Genomic DNA, 20,316 nt, shown 5'->3' with positions numbered 1-20,316 from the left:
GATACTGATCAGACTTAGAAAATAAATGTTTTTGATTAAGGATTCTTCAAAATAAACGCAAAGATAATTATTCAGCATTTCAAGGTTTTGCATACATTGTCTTATGCGCTGCAATGATGCTGTATCTTTTGTTAGCAAACAATTATCTGTAAAACAAAATTGTTTGTTTTTGCTATTATTAGAGGCGTATGAATGATTTGAAAAGTGAACATTGGTGTCTTTTATCAGATTTATAAAGCAACAAACAGAAGGTTACAGTACTTTTTACCATGGTTAGGGAGGTTTTGCGCAGCTTCCCATTCCATGAAACTTTTACAAATCTGACTACGACAGCAGGAATATATTGTGTTTTGTGTATAAGTATTAAACGTTATGTCAGTAGCATATATGTTAAGAAGCATATGTTAATTATTGTAAATATACACATACAACTGCCCAGTGAACGTCTAAGTAGGACACATATATTCAGGTCTTCTGTTCTGTAGCCAAAGGCACGTCAATGCTTGACAAAACCCCACCCTTCCACACTACGCCCTCCACCCTAAACTCCACACTGCGATCCCTCAGGCTGATTTACAGGCTTGGGTTGTCACAGAAAGTTCCGGATCTCCAGCTAACGCTCTATTCCGATGGAAACCCAAGACACCATCAAGAGCACAGGCCGCATATCACAAGTCGGCAATTACACACACACACAGTCATGAATCAAAATAGAGTGTATTTGACGCTCTACATGTGTGTGTGTTTGTAATGGAGCAGAAAGGTCATGCAGAAGTTCTCCATAGGTGATTAGGCGAGTGAAATTGAACCTTGTGAAATGTTTTCTCTGAAGTTTTTTTTTTTTTTTTTTTACGTTTTTGAAAAAAGTCTCTTCTGCTCACCAGGGCTGCATTCATTTGATCTAAAATATTTGATCTGTAATATTGTGAAATGTTATTTAAAACAATTTTCCATTTGAATATATTTTAAAATGTAATTTATTTGTGTGATCAAAGCTGAATTTTCAGCATCAAATCAGCTGATTTGCTCAATTATTATTGGTGCTCAAATATGAATTGTTCTTTTTATTTATGTTGTAAACAGTTTTTTGCTGCTTAATATTATATACAAAAACAAAATCAAATTCTTTGCCAAATAGAAAGTTCAAAAGTATAAATGTCTTTACTGTCACTTTTGATCAATTTCCCTTTTCGATCGATTTCAACTAAAATATTGAGCAGATGTTGAAATGTTAAAATATTGAACTGTTTTAAACATTGATAATAATCAGAAATGTTTCTTGAGCAGCAAATCAGCATATTATACTGATTTCTGAAGGATCATGTGACACTGAAGACTGGAGTAATGATGCTGAAAATCCAGCTTTACCATCACAGGAATAAATTACATTTTAAAATATATTACAATAGAAAACAGTTATTTTAAAGCTGCAGTCCGTAGCTTTTCCTCTTTGTCGCCATCTCTCTGTTCGAAATCTGTAACTGCAGTGATTCGCAGAATTATCATCTTTACGTGGGTTGTAAATCGGCATGAAACAGCGCGGATGAACACAGTGCTTTGAGGCGAGTGCTGCTGTCAGTCACCGCGCTGTGTGGATACTGTCATACAGAATCACAGATTCACTTTTTGAAAGCTTGACCAACATAAGAATTTTCATACGAAAATGTCTTCTGAACAAGTAAGTAACATCCATTTTTGTTCTGACCAACTAAGGGGGAAAAAGCATTCGACATGATAAGCTTCGTTAGATTTAATCAACGCGATTTACAGCAACCGTGCAAATTATAGCCTACTTTGTTCTCAGATTGTTCATGTTAAAGACATCACATCAGCATTGCGTGACTAATGTTAAATTTAATGTGTTTTATGGTTACCTGTGTAGTTCAGAATTCATATTCTCCATAATAGCAAAACGAGAAAGGCACAACAAAGGAAACTCCATAACTGTGTGAATTAAGAAAACGTACTGTTACACGATTGAACTATTGAAATGTCTTAACTTACTTGTTCAGCAGAAAAAAGCCGTCTCTTCTTCCGTTTTGAACCCCTTCAAAACACGGAGTTCACGCACTTTTCAAAAGCCCCGCCGATGTTTAAATCCTTGTGTTCGCATGAGACGGTTTCTTTCTCTTTCTCTAGCCACCTTAAATCCGAAGTACGAAGTCTTTTGGGTTTTATAACTGCTGAATCTCCAGTTGACACTGATTGTTGTTTGGATCTTTCTGGATGCCATAAGTTTAATTATGTAAAGTGCTGCGAGAAAAGCCTATACATCTAAACATCTCGTCACGCGCAGTATAGCCGGCTAGCCGAAACTCCTTCTTTATGTGTACAGATGTGACGTCATGACGCAAAGACATGCTCGAATCTCCCGCGGAAACCCACCAGTACCACTGGAATTAAAATCATTATTACAAGCTAACCGTTTTGAATCTAGCTATGGCAAGCAGATAGTTTTGACCACTGGCAGAATAAGTTTTTTTTAATATAATTATTTTGGATTATTTTTAACTTAAAAAAGCTACGGACTGCAGCTTTAAATTGTAATAATATTTCACAAAATTAGTGTTTTTAGTATTTTTTTTAGTGCTGTCAAACGATTAAAATATTTAATCGCGATTAATCGCATTAATGTCAGAGTTAACTCACGATTAATCGCACATTTTTATCTATTCTAAATGTCTCTTGATTTCTTTTTGTCCTATTATTTTTTCTCATTTTAATGCTCTTATCAACATGGAAAAGTGGATCGGCTTGCTTTGTGCAAATGTTTTTTATTGAACACAACATTGGCATATACTGTGTTCAATTTCACACTAACATTCTCACTTGGAGCAAATAATCTCTCACACAATGTAACACTGTCCATCAATAAATGGGTGAAAGAAATACTGACGAGGTACTGATACATCAGCTGTGTGTGTGTGCTTGGCCATCATCAAGTGGTATTTCAGACTGGACGTGCTGCGATGATGATAGCTCAGTTCACAACGACAAAACACACAGATCACTTTGGTCTTGTCAATGGAACCATTTGGCAAATTTTTAAAAATAAACTTTCCATTCAGAATCTTATTGGCATCCATTTCGGCGTCTCGCGCTCGTCATCCACTCAAAACGTAACGTTAACCAACTATTTGGCCGGCTCGCAAGCCCAAACAAGTGTGTGCGGCGTGACTATTGTTTTGTTTCCAGTCTAGATAGATCCGGTGTGGTGTTGTAGTTTTACTTTCAGACAGGACGCGGAATGCGTGGCGCTACGCCAGTTTTCAAAACTGTTTGGATGCCCCCGTATCTATTGGCCGCGCTGGTAATCGTCACAGCGACAAAAGTTGAACTATTTTGAACTTTGACCGCGCCGCTGCACTTGCGCTTTGGTCGACGAAGCAACAAAACGTCCTCGTGTGGCGCAAGCCATTGAAATTAATGGGTTGCATAGCGCAGCGCCGCGCATGCCGCGTCCTGTTGCTAAAGCATGTGAAAAAAACTACAAAGTTTGCTAGGCCAAAAAGACTGTTAATCGCGCGATAAAAGAATTGACGCCGTTAAAATGGCCTTGCGTTAACGCCGTTAATAACGCGTTTAATTGACAGCCCTAATTTTTTTTTATCAAATAAATGCAGCCTTTGTGAGCAGAAGAAACTTGTTTCAAAATAACGTAAAAAAATTATGTAATAATTATTCAAAATTTTGGCCAGTAGTGTGTCACATGCAAACACCTGATTTTAGAGCATGTTTGGAGACACACACACACACTTACCAGCCTGGTTGGTGGTGAGCGTGACGGACACGGCCTGCTCCAGGCTGGGGTTGTGTTTGGACACCCCGTTGATGGCCCAGATCTGGAAGGTGTAGTTGGTGTGCGCCTGCAGCTGGTGAACGGACACCCGCGTGGAGCGCAGACTCAGACGCTGCGGAGAGTATCGCACGTCGTCCCCGCACAGCGCGCATCTCTGCGTGTCTCGCACACACTGCTTACACACCACGTTATAGGTGAGATCCTGACGGCCTCCGGAGGAGATGGGCGGACTCCATTCCAACAGCACAGACGTCTCGTTGACATTAGATATCAGATTGTGTGGAGCGGATGGAGGACCTGCGATAAACAGAGAGAAAGAGATTTAGAGTCTGAGTGCATATCCCTCACATAAAAATAGGCTGTAATTTCATTTAGCTAGAGATATACTGGAAAATTGGTTTATTTTAAAATAACAATGTTGCATATATGTATGTTTCCACAAAAATTTTAAGGAGCACAAGTGTTTTCAACTCTGATGATAATTAGAAATGTTTCTTAAGCAGCAGATCAGCATATTATACTCATTTCTGAATGATCATGTGACACTGAAGACTGTAATGATGCTAAAAATACAGCTTTGATCACAGAATTCATTACATTATCAAATTAATTGCAAAAGAAAATTGTTATTTTCAATCTGTAATAATTTTTTTACTGTATTTCTGATCAAATAAATGCAGCCTTATATATATGAATTTACATATTACATATATATATTACTGTAAATATTTATTGTAAAACAATCAGAATTATGTATATTCTGATTGGATGAGCCACACTTATTATTGTTCCATAGTTAAATTGTATTAGTGTGTGTGTGTGTGTGTACCATTCTGTATACGTTAAAACTTTTCATCCCCAATGAATAGGAGGATGAGAGAAAAAACTAAAACAGAAGGAGAGGAAAAACAGCGTCTGTTATACAAAGAGACAGAGCTGGTCATTAGTATGGAAGAGAGAGAGAGAGAGAGAGAGAGTGAGAGAGAGAGAGAGAGAGAGAGAGAGAGAGAGAGAGAGAGAGTGAGAGAGAGGGAGAGAGGGAGAGAGGGAGAGAGAGAGGACAGACGGACAGCTGGTAGAGTGAGACTGATACAGTCTCATTTAAATTAATTTATTTGATGTGAGGAACATCTGCTGCACATAAAAGGATGTGAACAGAAATAATCACATGCCCATGCACGACATACATTACAGATTTTGCTTTCAATTAGTTATTTCTTTATTTACATTTTTCAGACAATATGCTCGGCTCTTTTCTCCTTTTAAAGCTAATTTGTAATAAATTCCAATTTAATTTTGAAATTAAATGACATTATGCAGCTATAAATTATTCAAGAGGGAACATCTGGTTTTAAAAATATATATTTATAATTGCTTTTTATTAATAAAGATGCGTATTAAATGGAAACTTTACTATTTGACCCAATATAGTAAAATATTATAATACATTTTACAGTAAAATCTTTAAAGTCACTCAAATACCCATTTACATGGTTCTCCAAGGTCTTTTCAAATCACCATCATAGCAGTTTCCAAAAAACGTGTTTCACCCACTTTAAACTGGTGCGTATGTTTGCGTTTAACTCACGTGTGCAAGGCATGGCAGCCGGATCGGTCTCCGATCTGTAATATCCCTGGTCACAATCACAGGAAGTGTCTCCTTCTTTCATGGAGTAACTGTGCAGTGGACATTTACGACAACCACCGTCTGAAGAAAGAGACCTGTAGTAGCCCACCTTACACACTACGAGAGAAGAGAGATACAGGATGACGTTAACTCTGTGTAAATACAGATAACACGTATGAATCACATTATTAAATGATTAGATTATGAAATGATTATTAAGTATATAAGCAGACAAAGATGGAAGATGAAAAGCCGCCAGTTTTCCACGCACAAAACAATGATGCATTTATGATGGAGAGAAAAGCCAGGAAAGGGAGGTGAAGTCAAGAGAGACCAGAGGATGATGAATGAGGAATGCTGGGTGTTTTCCCAGCATGCACCAGTCACCTTTAATTCTTCCATCCATATATCTGAGTAAAACATGTTTTGACATCATAAATAAAGAATGCGTGATGTTTAAATAATCTAGCGTGTCGTGTCCTCCTACTCCTCCCTGCCTGAAAAACACTGTTTCATCGTCCTTATCACTCATTAACGTGCAAACACACACGTGATCATCGCTCAGTGTTTAGACGTCTGTGTACATATGGATGAAAACTGGGAGGATGAAAGATGCCTTAGACTCCAGCACACTATTATAAACTTCTACCCGACTCCAGAGACCAAACAGAAACAACGGGAACATGAGGTCAAGGTTTGGCTGGTTAGCATGATCCTGTTCTCTCCTGCTGGTAGATGTGGTAACTAAAACATATGATAGCAAAAAGCCTTTTGTTGCATTAATAACCATTCAAAAGTAGCCATGAATGGGAATGCAAACAGATACATTTCATAAAAGTCAAATAAGTGAGCTCCACCCAAAAGTCATGTATTTTAACGATGAACTAAAAATGGAAACGTATTTAATTTGCATTTTTCACGTACAGACGACAACGCTTTCAGAATTATCCCCGTTCACATGATCTGTGAAAACGACTAAAAACGCTGTATTATTCATGCCAGGCCAGTAGTTGGCGATGTCACTTTTTAAAGAAACGTACTCGGTTACTAACGTAACCTCGGTTCTCTCTAGAGAGGGAACGAGTACTGCGTAATAGCTTTACGCTAGGGGAAAAACTCTTTTCCGCGAGATATTGAAGCCAAAAATTATCCTTTAATTTTTTATTAATGCAAAACGCTTTGCAGCAGCAAGCAAACATAGGCGAAACAGCTCGCGCGCCTATTGGTTGCTCTGCAGCAAATGCAGCAGCCTATCGAGAGAGACTCTGCGTGACGTAATGACCAATGGGGGCAATTCGCGCCCATATCGTCACGTCCCGCCAGAAGGGGCGTGGTCTCGCCCTATAAATATGCTCGTTAGGCTGATACAAGCTGGTTTTTATCGCTGAAGCGAACCAGAGCGTATTCCACGCACGGCAAGATACGCAGTACTCGTTCCCTCTCTAGAGAGAACCGAGGTTACGTTAGTAACCGAGTACGTTCTCTTACGAGAGTATCTCTCGTACTGCGTAATAGCTTTACGCTAGGGGAACACAATGCAACACGCCGTGCGTAAAGGGATCCAACACCAAAGTCCCAGGGGCCGAAGCCCAGGGCTCATGTAGTGCATAATCACCATAAACTCACATAGAGTAAAGGAAGAGAGGCTGGAAGCGTCATTCCCTATACAAAAGCACCCAGCGGGGCTATTATATGACCATCAAACGCGCAGCCAGGGTGAAAGCATTCAGCCTGATCTGGGCGGCCATACGTGAGTCAACACTCATGGGGCTGCAGTAAACTCAGCATCTGGGCCGCAGAGCGGGGCAGATAGCACTGAATTTAGACCGCCAAAAGCTTAGCTTGTAAGGCGGGTACCTCCAGGTTATAGTATTTTATAAATGTAGACGGCGAGGCCCAGCCCGCGGCCGTACAGATATCTTGCAGGGAAACCCCGCTAGACCATGCCCACGAAGAGGCCACGCCTCTCGTGGAATGCGCCCTGACACCCAAGGGGCACTGTAAGCCCTTCGCAGAGTAAGCGAGCGCGATGGCATCCACTATCCATCTGGATAGGCTCTGTTTTGAGGCGGCGAGTCCCTTGGAACGCCCGCCGAACAAAACAAAAAGCTGCTCCGTCTGTCTGAAAACAGACGAGCGTGCCACATAAGCTCTCAATGCCCTGACGGGGCAGAGGAGACTTGCATCCTCCTCCTCACTGAGAACCGGAAGGGCAGACAGGGAAATGACCTGGGCCCTGAACGGCGTGTTGAGGGATTTCGGGACATACCCGTGTTTCGGTTTGAGAATGACCTTTGAGTCATTAGGCCCAAACTCCATACACGACGCGCTTACTGAAAGCGCCTGTAGGTCCCCTATGCGCTTCACTGAAGCGAGAGCCATGAGAAACACTGTCTTGAACGACAGGTGTTTCATGTCCACCAGCTGGATTGGCTCGAACGGGGCGCCTTTCATGGCCTCCAAGACCGTGGAAAGGTCCCACGTCGGGACTGAAGGGGGCCTTGGAGGGTTCAGCCTCCGAGCTCCCCTAAGGAAACGCACGACTAAGTTGTTTTTCCCAAGCGACTGGCCAGACACCGGTTTTGCAAACGTTGCTATGGCCGCCACATATACTTTGAGCGTGGATGGGGTCCTGCCCTTATCCAGTAGCTCTTGAAGGAAGGAAAGCACTTCCGCAACCCCGCACTCCACAGGTGAAAGGCTCTGGGCCTGACACCATGTAGAGAAAACAGACCATTTCGAGGAGTAGAGCCGCCTGGTAGACGGAGCTCTAGCCTGCGCGATCGTGTTTAACACTCCCTCTGGGAGGCTAGCGGGTACCCGTTGATGGCCCATGCGTGCAGGGACCATAACTCCGGGCGAGGGTGCCAGATTGAGCCCTCCGCCTGAGAGAGGAGGTCTCTCCTCAATGGTACAGGCCATGGGGCAGTGCTGGTCAGCTGCATCAGGGCAGGGAACCACGTCTGGTTCGTCCAGAGCGGGGCTACAAGCAGCACTGGGCATCCGTTTTCCCTGATTCGTTCCAACACCTGAGGCAGGAGCGAGACAGGAGGAAAAGCATACAGGGGGCAGCGGGGCCAAACATGAGCCAGCGCTTCCTTGCTTTTCGAGAAAAACTCCGGGCAATGAGCGTTTTCTTGGGACGCGAATAGGTCCACCTGAGCTCTGCCGAACGTTTTCCACAGCAGCTGGACCGTCTGCGGGTGCAGCGACCATTCCCCTGCTGGAACGTTGTTCCTGGACAGTCTGTCTGGTCCCACGTTCAGGTGACCAGGCACGTGCGCCGCTCTCAGTGAGAGCAGGTTGTGCTGAGCCCAAACCAGGAGGCGTTCCGTCAACCTGTGAAGGTTTCGTGACCTGACGCCGCCCTGGCGATTTATGTATGCCACCACCGACATGTTGTCCGACCGGACCAAGACGTGGTGGCCTGTTATCTGGGGACAAAAACGCCGTAGCGCTTTTTCGACTGCTATCATCTCCAAGCAGTTTATGTGAAGGAGCTTTTCCCGTTCTGACCACAGGCCAGCTAGCGGTCTGCCCTCGAGCAGCGCTCCCCACCCCGAGGTGGAGGCGTCCGTAGACACCACCTTCACGCTCGAAGCGGTCCCCAGACTTACACCTGACTGATACCAGTCGGTTTCTCTCCAAGGTTTCAGAGCTGAAACGCACTGAAGGTCGACCCTGAGGCGAAACAGACCCGCTGTCCATGCCCTGGGTGGAACCCGCGTCTTCAGCCACATCTGCAGTGGGCGCATGCGGAGCAGGCCCAACTGGAGTACAGAGGCTGCTGAGGCCATCAGCCCCAGCATTTTCTGAAACCTTTTGAGCGGGACTATCGCGCCGTGGCGGAAGGATTTCACGCCGCGCTGAATATTTAGCACGCGCTCTGGTGACAGGCGTGCTGTCATGGACAGCGAGTCCAACACGGTTCCCAGAAAGGAAATTTTCTGACTGGGAGACAGTGAGCTCTTCGCCCAATTGACTGTGAGGCCCAGCTTCTCGAGGTGCTCGAGCAATGCGGCCCTGTGTTCTATGAGCTCCGATCGTGATCGAGCTAGAATCAGCCAATCGTCCAAGTAGTTCAGAACTCGCATGCCCTGAAGTCTCAGGGGCGCGAGCGCCGCGTCCATGCACTTCGTAAATGTACGAGGCGCTAGGGACAGGCCGAACGGCAGGACTGTGTATTGATATGCCTGGCCCTCGAAGGCGAATCTCAAAAATCGCCTGTGATGGGACGCTATTTGTATTTGGAAATAGGCGTCTTTCAGATCTATCGACATAAACCAGTCCCCGAAGCGCACCTGCGCGAGGATTTTCCTGGTCGTAAGCATTCTGAACTGGCGCTTCACAAGCACTCTGTTCAGCTGCCGCAGATCTAAAATGGGTCTGAGACCCCCATCCTTTTTCGGTACCAGAAAATATCTGCTGTATAGGCCCCCTTCGCTCTGAGCCTGAGATAAAGGTTCTATAGCCCCTTTGCTCAGTAGTTTCGCTATTTCGGCACGAAGTAGATGAGATACTTCGTTTTTCACCGTGGTTTCGACGCGCGCCGTATAACGGCGCGGGCGTCGAGCGAATTGTAGCGAATAGCCTCTCTTTATAGTGTTCAGCACCCATTCTGAAACCCCGGGAAGCTTTGACCACGCATCTGCGTGAATAGCTAGAGGCAGAATGAAATCCGGGCTCTGGCCGCGACAAAACGGCAGCTCGAGAGCCTGGGCATACTGGGAACACAACACCGTGTTTACAGCGTTCGAGGCGGGGGGCGCGCTGATCACAGCGGGCGACCTGGCCGCGCTCAGCTTTTTTATGGCAGATTGTGCAGAAAAAGCGAGCGGGGGAGATCCCGTGGGAATCGGCGTGTCTGTGAGAAAATGTGGGCGCGGGGCTGCGGGCACATTTAATACACTGAAAACACTGTCGTTCATGGCCGACTGAATGTGTGTTGGTTTCGTTTTTACAGAAACCATGGGACACGCAGCATGTAGTGTGAGCGGGCATGATGACATGGGCACTTGCACTACATTGTTTGCACAATCGACCGGAGTCGATTTTATTTGTGCTAGCCCTGCACCGTGGCGGGCTGTGTTTGTGTGTGGGAATGGGCACTGGGTGGGCATTCTTACAACACTCATAACACCTTCGGCCGTGGCCGGAACACCAGAAAATGCACTCTTTATTGGATTTATCTGGGTAGCCGTAAAAACGGCTTTTGTGCGCAGGCAAACGGGCTGTGACACCGGCTGACTCTCTGCGAAATACACTGGGACAGTCGCGATGTTTGGAACTGACCGAGCGAGAAGTTTTGGTGAAAAACCGGCCGCAGCGGGATCTGAACACCGTCGTTTTCCTAGAATGGCTAGGAAGATTTTGAGGCCTCGGGCTTGATCTCAATCCTCGGCCGGGGCCCGCGCTGAGGGGGGCGGCGTCCAGCAGAGCGAGAGCGCGGTCTTTGGTCTCGGGCGTGGCGGCGCTGTGAAGCGGCGGCGGCGGGCGGTGCAGGCTGCGGCTGAGAGCTGCGAGCAGGCGGCGGTTTAGAGCGACCTGCAGCGGAGCTCGAGCGCTTCGGGAGGAAGTGCTTCATGGCCTGCGAAGTCTTTTGCACCTCCATGAATCTATCCGCAAAGTCTGTGACGGCAGATCCGAAAAGGCCCGCTTGAGAAATGGGCGCGTCGAGGAACACAGAGCGCTCGGCTTCCGTCATCTCGGACAGCGTCAACCACAAATGTCTCTCAGCCACGGTGAGAGAGGCCATGTTTCGTCCTATGGCCTGTGCAGCGGCTTTAGTAGCGCGAAGAGCGAGGTCTGTAGCGCTTCTCAGGTCCGCGACGCAGATCGCTCCGGGTCCTTCCTCGTCCAGTTTAAGGAGAAGGTCGGCCTGGAAAATCTGCAGGATGGCCATAGTGTGCAGCGCTGAAACTGCTTGCCCGGCGGCGGTGTAAGCGCGACCGTGCATGGATGACGTCACCCGGCAGGCTTTAGATGGAAGCGTCGTGTGCGCGCGCCGTCCAGCGGAGGGCGGGCAGAGATGAGACGCTACAGCTGGTTCCACAGGAGGAACAGAAAGGTATCCTCTTTCCTTCGCGCCATCCACAGAGGAGAAAGCAGCAGAAGCAGAGGTACGAAGCCTGGCGGAGAAGGGGGCGTTCCACGATTTCGTAACTTCGTCGTGAAGTTCCGGGAGGAAGGGCGCGGGCCGCGATTTCGACGGAGCCTCGTCACTTCCGAGAAAGCGTCCATCCATTCTGTTGCGCGGCGGCTGCGCGGGCGCCTCCCAATCGAGGCCGATGCTTTCAACGGCCTGAGAGAGCAGACGCATCAGCTCAGTCTCAATGCCGGCTCTCTTACCAGTGGTCTGGCGGGAAACGCTAGCGGAGGGGAGATCCACGGAGCTCGCCCAATCCTCACTATCGGACGCCAGAAGAGAACACGCCTCGGAGGGTTCGTCAGGCTCGTGGATGGACGCGGCGGCAGGCGGCGGCCGTTGTCCGTCAGTGAGCGACTCGAGCGAAGCCGGCGAAGCAGGCGGGCGAACCGGCGAGCTTTGGCGGGCTGGAGATAGCTCGGGAGCGCGCTGGGCGCGGCGCTTTTTACGGCGCGGCGTCACGGCGGGCTGTGGTGAAGGCTCGGAGAATGATGCCAGGCGCGTCCTCAGAGTCACCATGGGCAAAAGCTCGCAATGAGGGCATCCGCCGTCAGCGAGCGCGAGAGCCGCGTGATCCTCACCCAGACAGGAAACACAGATGACGTGTCGATCTCCATCGCTGAGCGGGGCGCGGCACGAGCCACAGGAAGGCATCTTTAAAAAGACGCTGCTCTTTTTGTGAGAGAAGTGTAAGTCGCGTCAAGTAAGCGAACAAACACTTCTCAACAGAGAAATACACACAGGGTATTGAAAGGATATATAACGCCGGAAAGCGCAGCAGGTACGGCAGATGAAGGCGGCGAGGCCAGCGACTCCAGAGCTCGTCCCGCTGAAAGGCTTGCTTCGACGGCGCGGCTTCTCACTCCGGATCCAGCGATGCGTGTGCTTCGCTGAAGAGGTAAAAATCAGCTTGTATCAGCCTAACGAGCATATTTATAGGGCGAGACCACGCCCCTTCTGGCGGGACGTGACGATATGGGCGCGAATTGCCCCCATTGGTCATTACGTCACGCAGAGTCTCTCTCGATAGGCTGCTGCATTTGCTGCAGAGCAACCAATAGGCGCGCGAGCTGTTTCGCCTATGTTTGCTTGCTGCTGCAAAGCGTTTTGCATTAATAAAAAATTAAAGGATAATTTTTGGCTTCAATATCTCGCGGAAAAGAGTTTTTCCCCTAGCGTAAAGCTATTACGCAGTACGAGAGATACTCTCGTAAGAGAACTACACGCCTATAGATTAAACACGTAATACGCATGTGCATGATGTCAACGCTTTCACAAATTTGCGTTTTTGTAGTTTTACACAGAGACGATAACGGTATTGTTTTCAAAATCTTGCACTTTGAAACCCGTTTTCAAAAGTTTGCATTTTCAGGCTGTTGTCGTGTAAAAAACGGCCAAAACACATACAAAGTTTTCCGTTTTTAGTTGAAAACTGCTGTGTAAACAGCCCCTTAATAACTCATTTCAAAATGCAAATGTTTTTATTTATTTGCATTTAACGATATTACATAATACGAACACAAAGGAAGTCATTCATGCATGCTTAAAGGGATAGTTCACTTTGAAATAAATTTTTGATATGTTTTAGCTTACCTCAAGGGCATCCAAGATGTAGGTGTCTTTTTGACACCTACATCTTGTCTTTTTCAAAATTGAAACTCGCAGAAGTTTCAATTTTGATATTTTTAGGTCAAACCGTTCTTGTCTGTCAGTTATATAATGCAGGTCTATGGTCACCACCTCAAAGAGCATGCACAGAGAAGTCCAAATTAAACATGATTTAATGACTCGTAAATGTAAGTACACATTGATGGCCTAAGACACGAAACGAGCGGTTTGTGTGAGAAAACGAACAGTATTTATATTGTTTTTACCTCTTGTAACGCACAGACCGAAGCGCCCGCGCCCTCAGATCACTTGGACGTGGCTGTGGTTACAAGAGGTAAAAACGATATAAATACTGTTCGTTTTCTCACACAAACCGCTCGTTTCGTTTCTTAGGCCATCAATGTGTACTTACATTTACGAGTCATTAAATCATGTTTAATTCGGACTTCTCTGTGCATGTTCTTTGAGGTGGTGACCATAGACCTGCATTATATGACTGACAGACAAGAACGGTTTGACCTAAAAATATCAAAATTGAAACTACTGCGGAAACAAAGACACCTACATCTTGGATGCCCTTGAGGTAAGCTAAAACATACCAAAAATGTATTTCAAATTGAACTATCCCTTTAAGCCTGTAAAGCCTGACATATGAAATAAAAATCTAATTGTTTAAAAAAAAAAAAATCTTTCAAAAAGTTTGTTTATGCTTTTAATTTTTTTGAGAATCAGAAATGTCAGGCTTTTATGGATCATATAGTATGATATAGTGAAAATATGGAGCGCATAGGCCTTTATTCAGAGGCCAAAACTTGCAAAAATATGCAATTTGGAGCAGATGCTGTTATTTATATGGTCAAACATTAAGATGAAATTCTGATCTCACATGCATAAAATGCATATCAGTTGTTACTCTATATCTGCAAATAATATATGTCTTAGTAAGAATATATTATCAGAGCTCTATAATTAAAATTAAAGTTTATTTATTTATAAACTATAAAATGATCAGACTCAGAGCTCTATCATTTTTATTTTGGGAGCAAAACATACAATGCAATGCGATACAATGATGATTGAGAGATGTACAAATAAACATACAAGAGCCTAATGTATCATATTTGTTATTCACATTTTAACATGATTCTTCAAAACAAAACATTAAATCCAGTAATTGATCATCTTAAAAAAATCAGATTTTAATGCAAAAAGTGCCCCAAAATTGGACATTTTTAGAATGAAACTAAAATGCCTTTTACTTGATAAGAACGTATACACTATCAATCAGACGACAGAAGGCGTGTAGTAGATGGTGTGCAACAGATTCAGCAAAGAGTTTAGAGAAATCTAAATAGAGTATACAGTATATATATTTATATATATATATATATATATATATATATATAGTATAATATAATATAATATACAGTAGGCTTTATAAGGTTAAATGTTGCTGGAAACCCTAAGAGTAAAGAAGAACTTGAGAAATATAAATAAACAGAAACTGGAAGGAAAACCTAAACGGCACAAGGATCTCCTAAGGCTCTTAGATGTTCCTCTGCTAATCCTAATGAAGGGAACAGATTATCACCATCAATCTCGGACTCTAATCTCGGTTTAAGATTGATCCAGAGGTGCAGGAGACGCCAAAGGAAGAGGAAATCATCTCTCATTCGCTCTTCCCACTGAACTTAATCTTCACTGAACTGAATGAGCTTTTCTGTAGAGAAAAACCTTCACAGACATCCAAACACACACTACATGACAAGACCCTCTGAGATAAGGGGACAAAGAAAAGCGTCTTCTGGTTTCCAACACACATTCCAGCCGTGTCAGTAACCAGTGGTGTCAGCATATCAGTAACATTTCTGAGCCCTCAAATCAACGTCTTTCCATTAGTGAGAGACGGACGAGTCACGATGAGAGACGGACTGCTTCAGTGGGTGGACTGAAAATCACTCCTCAAAATGCTCACACACACACACACACACACACACACACACACACACACAGAAGACGCTTTATGAGCGTCTTATACTTTCAATTAAACAACATCCTGAATGTCTCGTCTTGTTCTGATTATCTCTTCTCTTGTTATTTTCTTTAATCTACTCTAAAACTGTTGTCACTTATTTCTCAGTCTTCAACACAGACGCTCATGTTAAGAGGATGAATTATGCATTTGAAATGAAAATTCTGGCATTATTTACTTGCATGTCAAATCTCTTTGACTTTTTCGACCATGAAACACTACCGGTTAAAAGTTTGAGGTCATATTTTGTAATGTTTTTAAAAGAAGTCTCTTATGCTCACCAAGGCTGCATTTATATGATCAACCATACATTATTATTACAATTTAAAATAACTGTTTTCTATTTGAATATATTTTAAAATGTCATTTATTCCAGTCTTCAGTGTCACATGATCCTTCAGGAATCAGTCTGATATGATGATTTGCAGCTCAAGAAACATTTATTATTATTATCAATGTTAAAAACAGTTGTGCTGCTTCATATTTTAGTGGAAACTATGATCATTTTTCATAAGGATTATCTGATGAATAAAACTTGAGGAACTGAGGACTGAAATTTAAGTCCACAAAAGAACATATGGGTGATTAAAAAATATATATAAAAGTTGTTTACAGAGCACTAGGATTTTTTTTAGACAAAAACATCAAGATCAGGTTCCTCTCCTGAGGGCATGGAAGATCACACACACACACACACACAAACATCAATTGGCTTCTTGTCTCATGGTCTGGCATCTGTTGTTCTACATGGTTTAGTCACTAATTAACAATTACCTCTGACCCCCCTTCCCCCCACTCCACCACACACACACACACACACACACACGGGTCCATCAGTGTGATTGATGACAAACATGCGGAGGGCGAGCGGATCACATTGATTGATGACTCACTCGCTCCACATGTTGACCTTGACCCCACCCTGAGGCCTACAACACTAACCGATTCATACAAGCCCGACTTCACCTTAACAAACTCTATTCTCATTACCAGAGGAAGTCGTCCATCTCCCGATGCCTCCGACGAGCTCTAGTAATAATATTAACCTGAACTAAACCACATCTCCTTTAACTCTTGAGTAGATATCGATGGTCAGGTGGAGTTTTTGATTCTGGCATCTTCACTACCCAAGCAGAGAAAAGCATCACATGAGATCTTCGTAATATCTCAACTGTTGCTCCTAGAAAGCAATGCGATTAAATCAAGAGCAATTGCAGAAAATAAAGACTCTCAGTTTCTCACATCTCCTGTAGGGTTTCAACTGAGATTCAGATTTAGCAAGATGTGAATATGAACTCAGATATTTCTCATCAAATTCACCAAATGATCTGAGCTGCTATATTGACATTTATTTTCGTACTATTTGGTCAAGAATCATCCGACACAACCTTGGTACTTAAATGAAACATAACTAGGAACTCCGTTAGGTTTGCTGAGCTATAAAAGAACTACCTGTGAGCAATAAAAAAAAAAAAAATTAATTCATATTCACGATATTCAAAAATATCAATTTGCTTGGTAAATCAGATGTACAAATAATATTGAAAAAATAAATAAAAATAAATAAATAAATAAAACGGAAAATATAAAAAACAAAAGCTAATTTACAATATTAATAAATAATATAATATAGAGCTGCACAATTCTGGATAAATTGAGAATCGCAAATAAAATTCTTTTTTTTTTTTCAAACAGAGATCACGATTCTGAACCGACAACTAAACAAAACAACATGTACTTTACTAGAGTTTCTGACAAAATGTTAATTGCTTCAGTCAATTATGTAAATGTTTAATTCATTTAAATGAATATTTTTTTTTTTTTTTTTTTGAATGATTTAATGACTAACTAAATACTTGTTTCATTACTGGATGAATCAGCATTTCTGAACGAATCTCTCGAATTAATTATTCAATGACAAATACATTTTTAACTTTTAACAGTGACAATGTAATCGATACAATCGTTATTTGAAGCAGATGATTTGCTCTATTTTGATCGCAAAGGTTTCGCAAATCATTGCCATTTAAGAATGAGATCATGTGGGTGTTTGAATCGAGATCCCGAACGCGATAAACATGAGGAAAGTACAAACATTTAAAATTCTGAATAAATTCTGAAAGATTTTCAGTGAATAACAACATTTTGGTCAGTTCTTCACACAAAGCTAATTTACTTTATATACTTTGGGTGAATTATGACTCTAAAGGCATCTTTACAAAGCTGAGTTGAGACTGCCCTGTGCTGTGCCTGCTCAAAATTTGATTTCAAGACGTAATGCCATATAGTATATATACATATACAGTTAGAATTGCTGTATAAATGCATTCATGCCACCTCTGAGCAACATTAAACACTGTGTAAACTAAAGACACCAAAATTATATTTCAGAAGCGTGTTTTTGCCACCTTTGCAGTGTAAATTTGACAAACATATGTCACCTGAGCTTGACCTCTCCTCAACAACACTTAACATGAACACACATCATTTACTTCATCAAAGGTGTGGCTGAATTATTTATTAATATACATTATGAAGCCACAATGCTGTTGGTATATTGTGCCAAAGCTTGTTGGTTTAATAAAACAGATTTGGCAGGTTTTAGAAGGTATTGATGCAAGACTTCCTGAAATGACCTGAACTTCATGCTCCCCTGAACACGTACACCAACTTCCACCATTCAGAGAGAGGAATTTCCCAAAATTGACTGCGTGTTTATCTGTGGTGAAATTGCGAACACCCTGTAGGTCTGCAGGGGTCTTTAAAATCCGAGCGCAATTAATAAAACCACAGTTTTAATAGCAACTACCATGAAAAGAAAAGAATGGAGTGATTAGAGAGAGATGAGTGTGTTTCTGGCAAGGTCTGCACATATTGTTAAACATGAAAAGTCGTGGCAGTATTTTCTAATACAGGAAGTTTTGGCTCACTCACACACACACTCACTCACTCACGCACTCACACACACACACACATTTTATATACTTTATTTGATTCCACATTACAAGTTAATTTCATTTGGAATCAAATTTTTTGAATAATCCAACAGATTAAAACAAATCAGCACATTGTTATGAATTACTAAGGGTTAAGAGTTCTAAGGATACAGGAAACATTGTCTTTTCCAAATAAACATGCTTCCTATAGTTGCTGAGATTGAACAGTACTTTGCCAACTGTTTGGCCCTTGTTTTAGAAATCCCCCCAATACAAAGTCCACGGACCGCCAGCCTGTGTACATGACCTAGGCTACCAAACACTAGCACAATAAGTCGGCATCTGTACCCAAGGTTCTCAATGGTCGATATCAATGACTGATATTTTAGAATCTTAGAGCAGTAAGACTCCTCCATAAACAAGTCAAATGCACATGACACCTCAAATAGTGTAACTTTTTTGCCATTCTGAGAGATGTTAACAATATCGGGCGTATTAGCCATTCCTAAGAAAGTGTTTGCAGGAGAGTTGAACCATTCGGACTGTACAGTAGTGTGTTTAAAGATCTGCTCCTCAGCCACGCAGGGAATCACACACACACACACACACACACACACACACACACACACACACACACACACACACACACACACACACACACACACACACACACACACACACACACACACACACACACACACACACACACACACACACACACACACACACACACACACAGTGTGTTCAGGTGAATCTATAAATACTCTTCATGCAAAACCATTTCTGACATTCCCTACAAAAAAATGTCACACACTGATAGCATGCTACATCATGGGATGAGTTTTCTGTTTTGATATCATGTGTGTATGTGACGTATAGGGTCAGGGTAAAAAAAATTAGGGTGTGTATTTTTAGTTTGTTTATCTAAAACTCTGGAAATGCGGGACGACAGGCTGTCTGGAGTTGCAACACCTTCCATTGTGCATGTGTGTGTATGTGTGTGTTGGGAAGTGGGAGAACAGCAGGGAATTCGGTACGTTTCCATTGATTTGTTGGGAAAACAAACACACAATAAAAAAAAACACACCTATAGTACAAACACGTACACGTGAACGTAATGATGCTGTGGCGGAGCAACATGATGAATATGGCAGCAGTGACATGACAAACTCTCTTATTTTGACCTTTAACCTTTGGAACTCTCTCTTGACCTTTAGGACTGAGGTCACAGAGACACGTGGTCAGTTCTCAATCAATTCTCAAAGGTAAAAATCCTTCATAAATATAATAAAAATGGTTTCAGTGATTCTAAACATTCAATAGCCGTTTCTCTATAGCAACAATAGAAGTCTATGGTATGTTGTCATGTACTATGTGCATTAGGCCTGGGCTTTGATTGGGCAAGTTGATTCATTTCTGTAAATCAGTTCAAACTGTTAATTTCAATTATTTGATTCAAAATCTATTTCAATGATTTGACTAGCCTAGAAATCTAGACGCACCCTAGCGGCAGCGAAAATTATTTCGCAGCCAGTGTGGTCTAGCAACTCTCCATAGGCTTTTGAGCTGTAAAAACCAAAAACTGGTCAGGCCAATCACATCGTGTATAGAGTCGGCGGGCGGGCTTAACACAATGACGGCACAGTTCATGACGTTCCGCGTGATTTCCATTGGTGATTTTCCTGCTACTTGAAAACAATGAAGATGCAGCGGTCTTTCGAATCGGCTTTGGCCGCGACTCTGGAGGACTTGGAGTTAAGAGAACGTCACTTAAGTCATTCTTAAAAAAGGAAGATGTGTTCGGAGTTTTACCGACCTGATACGGCAAAAGTTTAATATATCAATTAGCTCCGCTGGTGGAAAAACGCATGGGACTCACTCATCCACAACCGTTCGTTGCTCTGGTTGGTTGTAGCGTTATCCTATTGCATGCAGAGGGATTTTGAAAGGTGACCGTTTATCCCGCCCCTCGGATTGAGGTATGTCTATGGAGAGTTCCCAGACCTAACATCTTGATGTAGGTCTGGCATGCCAGGCTATGATTTGACTGCATCATAACTCAATATCAAGTCGCTGAGTCTTACATAAATATAAATGTAAATAATTTTTTTTTTTTTTTTACATAAAAATAAAATATATTCTATATAAAATAATTCATTATATATATAA

General features: G+C 42.9%; 1 protein-coding gene across 2 annotated transcripts in view; it reads right to left on the bottom strand.

The window, feature by feature from the left end:
- Nucleotides 1-20,316, bottom strand: part of epha4l (eph receptor A4, like) — a 52,658-nt gene that overhangs the window by 17,416 nt on the left and 14,926 nt on the right. For both annotated transcript variants that reach the window (XM_056236890.1, XM_056236891.1), the window contains exons 4-5: nt 5,388-5,543; nt 3,761-4,096 (exon numbers count right to left, since the gene is read on the bottom strand). In XM_056236890.1, coding sequence (XP_056092865.1) covers nt 3,761-4,096; nt 5,388-5,543 — 492 coding nt within the window. The remainder of the gene's footprint in view (nt 1-3,760; nt 4,097-5,387; nt 5,544-20,316) is intronic.

Source organism: Rhinichthys klamathensis, unplaced genomic scaffold (genome assembly GCF_029890125.1).
Source record: "Rhinichthys klamathensis goyatoka isolate OS25496 unplaced genomic scaffold, OSU_Roscu_1.1 h1tg000470l_1, whole genome shotgun sequence".
Taxonomy (NCBI): Eukaryota; Metazoa; Chordata; class Actinopteri; order Cypriniformes; family Leuciscidae; genus Rhinichthys; species Rhinichthys klamathensis.
This window is presented reverse-complemented; position numbering and strand designations above follow the sequence as displayed.